A 12,012-nucleotide genomic window follows, 5' to 3' on the forward strand; every position below is an offset into this window, starting at 1 on the left:
CAGTGCAGACTGAGTTTGTTTGTTTCTTTGTTTTGTCTTTTATTTTGTTTGTTTTGTTTTCAGATATTTTTGATCCTAGGTTGGTTGAACCTAGGGATGCTGAGCCCTAGCTATGGGGTTGAGCATGAGATTACCTAGATGACGGTTAACCTGGCTTGGGGACTGTGCACACCTGTTGGCTTTGCTTCAGGTTTTCTTCTAGCGTCATCTGAAAAGAAATGAGTGGAAAAAACAGCCCCATTCCAGAGATGCTGGGGAAGTTTGTGCTTTTTAAAGTTAGAAATTGTATCATTTATCTTTTCTGTAAATTTGGATTTTTATCTGTCTGATCCCCTGAAAACATAATACCTTTATTTTGGCTTTTTCTTCTAACCACCTGCACTATAGTCACTTAGTTACCAGAACTGGACCGCATGGCATGTGGCCCTGGTGCTGTAGTCTGTTGCTGTCTTCCCCAGGTTGCTTTCCTCCCGCAGCCCTCCTTCCTGTACAATGATGCCCGGTCAGCAGGGAGTTACTGGGTGCGTGTGCTCTCCACCCCCACCTGTCGCACATGCTCGGCCACCCAGCACCCTGTTTCCTTGCCACTTACCCACCCTTTGTGGTCTTCATCGATCCCCTTTAGTTAGATCTGGGCTTTCTCTCTCCCGACTGCTGACAATAGCTGTCACCCTGTTCCATCTCTCAGAAGACTTGTTTAAGGTTATTAGGAAGGCAGCTGTGACAACATTTACCTATTGGCAGAAAGACAGATGGCTCTTGAGTGTGTTGACAGCCATAACAGATTCTCATCCATGTTGCCATAGTGCTTTGGAAATTTCCGTATGAGGATATAATTTTGGAAATTTCCAGTCTTAACTGTAGGTTCTTACATTCTGCAGAAACCTAGATTTTCAAAGTTACTGTCTTAATAACTCCATTTCCACCACACTATACACTTAGGGGTTAGGTATATATATACATGGCTAACCTAGGCAGCATTCCCTGAGGAGGAATAAAGAAAATTTAAATGGGACAGACTTTGGACATTGTTGCCTCAGATCTTGTAAACTTCTTTCTCAGTGATTACTTGCTTGCAGTTCTCAAGGTAATCAAATACTGTTTTCTGCATAGCAATTCTGAAGAGACATAAAATATCCAGCATCAAAACGATAATTATTGTAATGTTTTATTCCAAAGCCACTTCCCACAAGAATAATTGTGTAAGCAAAGCGTATGAGGATGCTTTGATGGACTTCAGAATGTTTGAGTTACCTGCCAATTTTTTATCTTGATTGGCCAATTGTGGAGTGTGGGATGTTTCTCAGAATAAGCTTTCCAATGCTTTCTTGGAGATTAAATTGCATACTGACTGACAGCAACTTCAGCTCTTTTGATTTCTGCGCCTTTTTCTTCCCTATGGCTCTCTGCCGAGCTGAAGGAGGGTGGTGAGGGAGCCTGCAGGGTGTTACCCAGAACCACTCCCTGACACATGTCACACTTGCTAACCTTACCTTCTGCTGTTTTATGTGTGGTCCTTCAGAAAAGTAGGAGCTCCCTGTTCTGACATTCTGTTCCTCGTCACAGGCATCCATGTTGGATGAGAGCAGCCTCTACGGGGCTCGGAGGGGAAGCACCTGTGGGTCCCGAGCTGTAAGGCTCTTTGGATGTTTCCCAACGTGCCTCACTGTGTGCTGCATGACCCAGGGGTGTTTGCTGGATGGTGACCGGTGTCGCAGGAGGAAACACTGTCTTGTTTTCCTTTGTGATAAAGGTCATGGGTAATGGAATGAGGAAATTTTTGCTTGTTAACTTCATGTCCTCCTCACTTGACAGTTTGTACTGAGGTCAGAGGGAGGCTTGCCATAGTTGTGTTTTGTCTGCCTCAGTCTCTGAAACTCCTGAGTAACAGAACAAGTAATGATTTTCTGAACCTGTGAAAAGGAGAAAGGGGGCTTGGAGAGCCCCCCAGGGCTGCCGCAGCGGTGCTGATCCCACCTTGCAGGATGTGACACTGTCCCCTCAAGACCTTGAAGCAGCTAGTAGCTGTGTGTGGTAACCTCGTCTTGAGGTGTTTCCACCCATCTGAGCAGGGATCCAGGAGGACTGCTTCTGACAGAGCGGGAGGCAGCGACAGGCCCCACATATGGTCTCTTCTTCACAGTGGGCATGTTTGCGTGGGCCTGTCCTAACTTGTTTCACAGACAGTCTTCACATGACCAGTGAGGTGGAGGTGTGATTCAAACTCAGGGCTTTCTGGCTTACATTAGCTCCTCACTGGCCACTTGACTCCTAGACATAGGTGACACCTGAGGCCTGGCAACATAAATGCTTCTCCTTCAAAGTGTCAAGGTAGTCCATCTGTTCAGGGAAGTGTTCAGACTAAGGATCCTTGAGCAGGAAGGAAGGAACATGACATAGTCCCTATGTCCCTGAGGGCAAACTTGTCTTTATCCAGTGAAGAAATATAGTTAGAATGCCTCTGTGGGCTCAATCAGGCTGGCCACAGATGTTTGTTTAACCCGCAGTGACTGCTGGGCAGGAGGTGGTGTGCGGGGCCTGTCAACATAGACTAGATGCTGATTTGTAGGAGAGCCAGGTCAGGCCAGCTCGACTGAGAAGGGTTCTGACCCAGGAGCCTTGGGCAGGCAGAAACCAACACGAGGCACAGTCCCCTCCTACCATAGCTAGTGAAGAGCCGGAGTCAATTGTTCATTCAGTCAGTGTGCCTTAAGTGTGCTAAGCTTTGTGTGCTTGAAGGGTAGCCACTGGAAACTGCATCGATGTGTACTCTTCTCCCTGAGCCTGGCTCTCTGGTAGGAAGACAGACTGAGAGATTGACCTTTTAAAAATCCAGAGTCCTGGGCTGGGGAGATGGCTCAGAGGTTAAGAGCACCGGCTGTCCATCCAAAGGTCCTGAGTTCAATTCCCAGCAACCACATGGTGGCTCACAACCATCTACAATGAGATCTGGTGCCATCTTCTGGTGTGCAGGTACACATCTGGGCAGAATACTGTTTAAATTATAAATAAATAAATCTTTTGGTTTTTTTTTTTTTTAAGATTTATTTATTTATTATCATGTATACAGTGCTCTGCTTACATGTATATGGCCAGAAGAGGGCGCCATATCACATTACAGATGGTTATGAGCCACCATGTGGTTGCTGGGAATTGCACTTAGGACCTTTGGAAGAGCAGGCGGCGCTCTTAACCACTGAGCCATCTCTCCAGCCCCTAAATAAATACATCTTTAAAAAAAAGAAAAAATCCAGAGTCCTTAGATTTATGTTGCCAGGCCTTGGGTGTCACTTATGTCTAGGAGTCAAGGGGCCGTGAGGAGCTAAAGTAAGCCAGAATTTGCAACAAAAATGATGCACGCTGGCCTATCAGTCCAGAGGTCAGTCCAGCGTCTGTCCCAGGGCAGGCGGCTGAATGCCAACTAAAGTGTAGAGGCCCCAGTGGCTGTCATCTTTCTGACTTAGAAAACATGAATGGACAGAAGATAGGAACTCCCAGAAGACAGGTCCTCTGGTTTCTACCTGAAAAGGTAACGGAGAAGCAAAGGCAGCTCCCAGCCTCGCTGGTTTCTGAGCTGGGATGCAGCTGAAGGCAGCTCAGGATCTCACAAATTGCCACCATATATCCAGGAGGCAGTTTGGGTGAGCGAGCACAGGAGATGTGCTGCACACCCAAGCTGAGTGGTGCCTAATGTGTTCCTGCATCTGTCCCTTGTGAATTATACAGTTGTTGTTTTTTTGTTTTTTGTTTTTGTTTTTGTTTTAATTCTCAGTCGACTTTACCTGAGCATGTGGCAGACACAGGCTCCTTTTTTGAGCCTGGTTTGCTCCCTAACCCTAACCTCCCTTGCGTCTCTGCTGCGTGTGTGGCTAACCTCCCGCACTGACTGAAGCACATTCCTGGTAGCGTTCGTTCTCCCTGCCTCTTTGCTGACCCTGTTCCTTTGTTTCTGTCTGTGCATCCTGTGGTGGATCCGTGGCAGCCCTCAGAGTACAGCGGCCACCTCAACTCCAGCTCCAGAGCCTCCTCTAGGGCCAGCTCTGCGCGGGCCAGCCCTGTGGTAAGTCTGCTTCCTGGCCCTGTTGCACCTCAGCTTCCTTCCTTCCTTCCTTCCTTCCTTCCTTCCGCCTTGTCCCCCCACCACCACCTCTTACCCTTCACCTTTCTGTCCCTTTGAAATGACCCCTGTCTTTGAAAACCAGCAAAGGATGAAGCTACAAGCCTCTCATTTCACTTCAGGTCTTAGTAAAAGTGGGGTTGGGATATGGTTTTGAGTTTAGAAGACTCTATTGGGTGGTATTGGGTGCACTGCTCAGTTTCTTGAGGACAGTATCAGAAAGGAAGTTATTAACAATGCTCAGAAATGAGGCTGAGGAGGGAACGTCTATTCTGGGGATATAGACGGTAGCTGCAGGTGTAGATGTGCTGTGTTTTACAATTTAAAATTTCAGAGGCTTGACTCTTAACACTGCCTTTAAAATAATGAAGTTTTCAGACCCCAACAGTCTTAAAATAAAGTATGGCCTGCAAATGCCTTGCTATTCTCAGTATTGCTTAGGTCACCTGTTGTCACATTTGCTCAAAAACTGCACAGAAGGTGTCAGCAGGAGCCTGATTCCCTGTTTGTGGCCACATGCCAGACATGGCTGAAAGAGCCAAGGCCCCAAGAGCAGATCCTACACAGTTTGACAGTTTCACCAGACCAGTGGCATTTTTTTTTTAAAGGCTACTTTATCATTATCTAAACGAGGAATTGTTTTATTTTGTTTTGTGTGTGTTTGTGGGGTGTGGGGAGGATATCTGCCATCCTCCCCTGTTGCTGCCTGCATAAATACTTTTGAGACAGAGCCTCTCACTGAACTTGGGTCTCGCTGACTTGACTGAGCTGGCACCCAGAATCCCCTGCCTCAGTGCTAGGATTACAGGTGCATACCACAAAGCCTGGCTTTTCTTTCTTTTCTTTTTTTTTTAAATGTAGGTTCTAGGGATCGAACTCAGATCTTCATCAGTCCTGCAGAGCAAGTACTTTCACAACTGAACTGTCTCCCCAGTCCCTTGTCTTTGTCCCCCTAGCCTCAGATGACCTTGAACCCACTATCTACTTTGAACTCCTAACCTTCCCACCTCCGCCTCACAAGTGCTGGTGTAACAGGCATACAGCACAACACCTGACTGGATGGTTTTGGCTGCGGTGGGGAGACACACCCGCCCACAGTTGGAAAGCTATGGGTGGAAAGTGCAGACAGTCAATCTCTTTTGCTCAGCTCACATTAAAACACCCAGACGTAAATACACGTGGTTTGGAACTCAGTCCCCAACATTGTATTGCCCAAGATTGGTCACTGCACCATGGAATTCAGGGAAGCCAAGACAAACCACATGTACTGATGAACTCACTGGATTTTTTTTTTTTTTTTAAATCAGTGCAGACTTTTATAGCTGTAGGGTTTCCTGGAGAAAGAACCAATGGGATCCCTTGCAGCTATGAAGGAGCCAATGGGATCCCTTGCAGCTATGAGCCTTTCCATTGCCCAGTTCAGTGGTCTATTCCCCCTCCCCTCCCCCATTATGTATCTATCCTTTAAATTCGAATAGCTGTCTTGAACACCTCAGGCTCTGTGGTAGTATAACGTATACAAACTAATCCATGAGGAGCCTTCAAATTACTAGGAACAAACATTTTCCCATAATAATTTAATGTAGAATCCTCTTCCTTGTGCAGAATAGTTGAGTGCACACTTGAGGAATGAGTGAAGTGTTTGCAACCAAGGGAAGTTTGTGGCTTTATTTTCAAAGATTCCTAACAACCCCACATCCCACCCTACCCCACTGCCCCAGAAAGGACTTCCTGGGGTAGCAAAGCAAGATTATATATCATTACCTGGCGTGGTCCTTGGATTTATTTAAGTATCACGATGAAGTCATGATATGACAAAATTTGTTGTGGTTTCTATGATTGGAAAGACTGAAGCCAAATGCAGATTCCTTCAGTGTGTGTGTGTGTGTGTGTGTGCTTTCTAGATCTGTGGAAAACGTACGCACATGAAACAAATTTGGTTGTTTCTACACAGGGAAATTAGTCATGGCCTGTGCGGCGAGGGAAGTGATCTCTTTGGGTCCTGGGGAAGTGGAGGTGTGGTCACGTTTTGCCCTCTGTGTGCTACTGTGAGAAGCACAGATCATCTAGCAGAGCTCCATGATCCTCCTGCTGGTGATGGCTGCCAAGTCCATTGCAGAGCGAATCAGTAGACACTTTTTTTTTCCTCTAGTCACTTGTGCGTTGCCCCAAAGGTCCATCAATCATGGTTTCTGTTGTATCATTTAGTGAGCAAAGGTCAGACCAAGAGCTGTCCTCCAGACTCACCCTGGCCCTTCACCTCAGCCAGGGACCTCCACACTGACCACACAACCACCTGTGTGTGGTATTCAGCTGCAGTGACACCTCTACAAATTCAGGGCAGTTCCAGAAGACTCTTCAGTCAGTGAGAGGGTCACTGGCCTTTGCCAGGTCCCTCTCCCAGGGCCCTGTCCCTAACCTCTCATGCAGAAAGATTCACAAGTCTGAACAGGAGCTTCTGGTTTTTTTCCCATCAGCAAGGCCATTCATGCTCACAGACACTTTGATTGACAGCTAACCCAAACCGCACACCTTCCCTCCCAGTCAAGCAGTAGCCCCAGGACATAGAAAAACAGTCTTAACACTGGACCTGAATCTTGGAAACACCAGGAGAGTGGGCTGGCTCCATTCTTTCTTTACTAGTTTTGTCACCCTCTGCTCTTAGGACTATAGGGACCTTCTCATCCTGGCTTCTGTGGGAGTCACATGGAGCCGGATGTGCAGTGTAGGTAAGGCAGGAGTCACAAGACAGGGTCCACATGCCATGGCTCCCACTCCTGGCTTGGGACATGTAGACAGACATATAAACCCCTTCAATTGAAGCTGGAAGGAACTGCCCTCTGACAGGCACAATTTGTTTCTGCTTGGCTCCAGCTGCCCTGGCCACAGTTGTTGGTGTCCATATTGGCTCTTGGAAAGTACCCCTACCCTAACACTTCACCAGGGGTGTTTACCGGGAGCCAAGGACAAGGATGTCCTTGAGAAGCAAATGGCGAAAGTCAACTGCAGCCCTCAAGGCTTTGCATCTCACACCTGTCCGGCAGGAAGTGAGGCAGCACTACACAGTTGCGGGCAGGGCATGCAGCCGAAGAGCAAAAGTCACAAGAGCAAAGGAAGTGAGCATCCACTCCCCTTCAAGAGCATGACTGTGCCTCCACATCCATAGGCTACTGCAAGGCTCAAGACTAAAAGCTTGGGGCTCCCAATGATACAATTCTTAGGAGAGCCAAGAGGTGTCAGCCCAAATGCAGGTGACAAATAATGGTGTTCTGTCTCATTCTAGCAGCCCCCCCCCACACACACACATACACAGCCTCCCCTTCACCTCCATTCTTCAATTCCCTGTCCCCACCTCCATCCACCGCTCCATCCTAGTTAGTGTCAACATATCCCAGATTCACCTGAAAGGGGGAGGCTCAGCCGGGTAATTGGCTTTATCATGTTGGTCTGTGCAGTTGTCTATAAAAGGAGTCCCTTAGTTTGCTGTAGGAGGTGCTGCCCACTGTGGGCAGCACCCTCCCTAGACAGGCCTGGGTTTTATAAGAAAGCTAGCCATGGTCCTCCCTCCAGGTTCCTGCCCTGACTTCCTTCAGTGACAGACTGTCCTGAAGAGTGAAAGCCAAAGAAAACTATCCCCCCCCCCAACACAAGTTGCTTTTGGCTGGAAAGCCATAAAAGGAAAAGTAGGCACGCACGCATACACACACACACACACACACACACACACACACACACACACACAATTTTATCTCCTTTGTGTCCAGAATCTTCTGCTTGAGGATGTTGCCGTTCACCCATTCAGTGTTAATTGAGCACCTAGAATATTCTGGTCGTTGCCTACAGTGTTGGGCAATGCAGACTTGATACACAGGCTGGGCCAGAAGATGTTCATCAAAATACTCATAAGAAGAATAACAAGATGAGGCTCAGCTGCACGATCTGTGAGGCCAGGTGCTTGGAGAGAGGTGGAAGCTGGGGTTGGAGGATCGAGGCTTTAGCCACACCCACGCGGAGCCAGGTGTCACCTAGCGTATCCTCCTGTCCAAGCCTCCCAGCCTGCTGGAATCCAAGACTGCTTCCACGGCTCTGAATCATCCTTCCGGGATGTCTCCAGTGGAGCTAGGACTCGTGCTGTCTTGAGTAGTCATGGTAAAGTGCTGAGCTAGCTGCCTTCCCATTTGCATTTGGAAACAAAGACCCTTGTTGACTCGTATTGCATAAAGAGGCCAGGCAGGGTCCAGGTGGAGAGCAAAGCCTGGACCTATAGGTATTAATGTGAATTTAAAACCAAGGGTCCACCAAGTATAGTGGCATGTGGCTGTAACCCCCATAGTAGAGAAGCCGAGAGAGGCAGATGGTGATTTTAACGCTATCTTGGGCAACATAGTGAATCCCAGCTACTCTCAGCTACATAAACTCTGTTTCACAAATGGGGTTAGGGCCAGTGAGATGGCTCAGTGGGTAAATGTACCTGCTGCCAAGCCTGATGATCTGAATTTGATCCCCAAAATACACAGAAGAGGAGAACCAAGCCCCACACGTTACCCTCCGACTTCCCCACATGTGTCACGGCAGGTACACATACCCTAAGTAAGTAATAAGTAATAAAACCAAAAGCCCCCACCCCAATGGTAAGCTCACCGTCACTGGCCTTTGAAGGGAAGTGGCCCTTTAAATGGGTGTTTCCTGAGTGGTGTTTGCTGTGCCCCTTGCTTTGAGAGGGTTGTTGCAATGACATTGCTTTGGGGACCCTGTTTGCTCTCCAGGGTCTGATGTGGCCTGCCTAGGAGTTGGGACCATGAGGCTAAGCTTCTTTTGTAGTCAGCCCTTGCTTGGGTGGCTTCATCTTTGGATGGTCCAGCGGATGGTGGCATGCACGTCATCACGTGATCTCATAAGAAACTTATGATGGTATGGACTGGACTCACATGGTAATGTCTTCCTGAAAAGATGTTCTTTATGGAAGGACGGAGGAGTTGCCATCCTCTTTGCTTACACAGAAGTTTCTTAGAAGGGACATGTTTTAGGAGGGAAAAAAAATTAAAGGAAGAAAATTAAGACACATTCTTACTTGCAATCCAGTGTGGCCTCCAATTGAAATCCTCCTGCCTCAGCTTCTGAAGTATTAGAATTACAGGCCTGTGCCACCACACTTGGCTTCAGTAGGTTTGGAAGATGTCTTTGCATACGCTCAAAGGTGATGAAAAGAGTGGCGGCGTGCCTCATTTAGAATCCTGTGGCATTCATCTGAAATGCTGAGGACTCGGGGGACGGAGATAAAAACAGTCAACAGGTCACAAGATTCCTTCACCCTTGCCCTATCCATGAAGGGAAGGCCAGTGTTTGTAGACCCAGTGGACTGTCCCTTGTGCCTGCTGTGTCCAAGGGCAGCCCTTAAATTCCATTCTCTCTTCTGTGGCCTTGTCTCCAAGGCAGCCTTCACACCGGGCCATCAGCAGCCGTGGGTGTGTACTGTTTCCCCCAGCACATTACTTTCAGGGGTGCAGTGGTGTGCTCCGTATCGGAATGAAGCCTACCTATATCTGGTTTCCTTACCTGTCCCTTTCTTTGTGTCTGGGGCTTTATGAAAAGGGTATGGCTGTCCATCTGCTTCTTTCTGGCCTGACCTGAGGCCGACCTAACTATAGCCAGACCAGGCCAGGCTGCCATCTAGTGGAGCCATCGGGAACAGCAGCTCAGTGAGCTGGCAAATAGATGCGCCTTGTCACTTTAAAAACAAAAGTGAAGACACTATAAAATGCTGAAGAGTACATTTTGCGTATCCACACTGAAAGAGCAGTTTTCAGTAGTTCTCTGCATGGCCTACACGTATCCCCATCCTCAGTTTTTCATATTCTGTATTCATTATATATATTCAGAGCAAAGACTTTTTTTTTTAACTATAGGAAAAGCGAACTACGTTTTTGTGCTTTATTGCTCTTTTGAGGCGATGTAACTCAGGAGGGAGCAGAACTCACTCTGTAGACCAGGCTGGCCTCAAACTCACAGAGATCCACCTGCCTTTGCCTCCCATGTACTAGAGTTAAAGGCATTCACCACCACACCTGGCCACGGTGTGGGTTTGAATTTTTTCCCTCTATCTTTTTTTATTCTTTTCTCTTTTTTTCCCCCCTTGGTTTCTTGAGATGGGATTTCTCTGTGTAGCCCCAGTTGGCCTGAAACTCACACCACACCAGGGTAGCCTTGAACTCAGAGATCCACCTGCCTCTGCCTCTTGTGTGTAGGATTAAAGGTGTGTGCCACCACAGCTGGCCAAGCTATGATTTGCAATTTTTGTCTTTCTCACTAGATGTTCTGTGATTTATAAAAGCAGTGTATGCACCAGTTACTAATGAAAGCCTCTTCGTTTGTGGGCATAGATCTTTGAAGGCCGTACGGTTACCTGGGCTTCATCTTTCTATGGGGTGTTTATTGCTGTTGAGCAGGAGAAAATATAGTATTTAAACTAAAGAGTGAAAAGCCAGCATGAGTCTGCTAATCTGGACTTTCAGGACTGGTTGGGGGTACATGCACCAGGCATTAAGTTCCGTCCCTCAGTACCACAAAGTTGGACCTGTATATATCCATTCTGTCTCTAGGCGAATTACCTTTTTTTTTTTTAACTTTGGGCTCATTAATTTTTCATCCTGCAGATCAACTCATCTAATGAACAAGGCTTTGGGCCCAGAGGATCTTAACTTTCCATTTGAACAGTATTTCAAGGATACTTCTATTCCCAAGTAGAGTGAACTTCATTTCCTGCCCAAATCATCCTTAGAACTTAGAACATGGGGGGAAGGGGTTGGCTGAGGCAGTGGCTCAGTCAGTGAAGAGCTTGAAGTGATGACCTGAGTTTTCAGATCCCCAGAACCCGTGTAAAAAGCCAGGCCTGGCAATACATGCCTGTAGCGCCACCACTAGGGAAGTGGACACAGGAGGATGCCTAGGCTAGCTGGCCGGCCACTGGACCAGCAAGCCCCAGCTTCTGTGAGAGCCTTGTCTCAAACAATAAGATGGAGGGGCCAGTGAAGAAGACACTTCACGTGAGCATCTGGCCTCCACATGCACACACATGCTCACGGGCATCAACTACATGCATGCATACACACCCAAGGAAAATGGAGCAGGGCTCTTCACCTCTGTGGACCGTGAGATGAAATTGCCTCAATGGGGACCTGCCTCAGCAACCCCTACAGTGTAAAGTTAGGCCAGTAGGAATCACTCATCTGAAGATGCACATCTGGTGATGATCCCACACATCAGCAGTGACTGGCTGTCCACTGGCTCTGTGCAGCAGAGCCTCTGAGATTTGCCCTAATGCTGGTTAGACTTAGGACACACATAGACAAGAAATGGACTTGGAACTGGATGTCTTGTGTGCCTGGTGACCATTTTCTCTAGCTACTCGAATTGTCTATGAGCTGTGACCTCAGAGCATAGTGGTGACTTCAGAGCTATCCATTATAAACCTACACAGGTGGCCATAGTGTCCCAGGCCACTCTGATTTGTGAATCTGAGATGTGATGTGTATTTGTCACTCAACACTTTGAATGAATGTCCTTGGGAGTCAAAGTTAAGAACTTCTGAACTTGGCACTGAGCTGGGAGCATGGCTGAGGACAGTGTTCTAACACTGTACCTGTGTGACGTCCCAGAGGGCCAAGAACAGAACTTGGTCTCACGTTAGATATTGAGAAAAGCAAGGAATAGTCTTTACGCCGGCCTCAGCCTCAGGCTCCAAGACACCCTTGTACCTGAGGTATGTCCACTGAGGCTCAGCCTCAGGCTGCTCTGAGCCCCACTGAGGTTTCTATCTGATGGAAGGAAGGCCTTGGAGAGGCATCCGCACAGCAAAGATGGGGAAGCCAGAGTCTCAGAGTTTCTCTTTTTAGTTT

At 47.7% G+C, this 12,012-nt stretch overlaps 1 protein-coding gene across 23 annotated transcripts in view; it reads left to right on the plus strand.

The window, feature by feature from the left end:
• Nucleotides 1-12,012, plus strand: part of Lrrfip1 (LRR binding FLII interacting protein 1) — a 130,453-nt gene that overhangs the window by 91,651 nt on the left and 26,790 nt on the right. For 11 of the 23 annotated variants that reach the window (XM_051154344.1, XM_051154325.1, XM_051154335.1 and 8 more), the window contains 2 exons: nt 1,567-1,632; nt 3,983-4,060. The exons of 8 other annotated variants lie outside the window; for them this stretch is intronic. In XM_051154344.1, coding sequence (XP_051010301.1) covers nt 1,567-1,632; nt 3,983-4,060 — 144 coding nt within the window. The remainder of the gene's footprint in view (nt 1-1,566; nt 1,633-3,982; nt 4,061-12,012) is intronic. 4 more of the 23 variants (XM_051154328.1, XM_051154333.1, XM_051154334.1 and 1 more) reach the window with 1 other exon arrangement.

This window comes from Acomys russatus, chromosome 12 (genome assembly GCF_903995435.1).
Source record: "Acomys russatus chromosome 12, mAcoRus1.1, whole genome shotgun sequence".
NCBI classification, from domain to species: domain Eukaryota; kingdom Metazoa; phylum Chordata; class Mammalia; order Rodentia; family Muridae; genus Acomys; species Acomys russatus.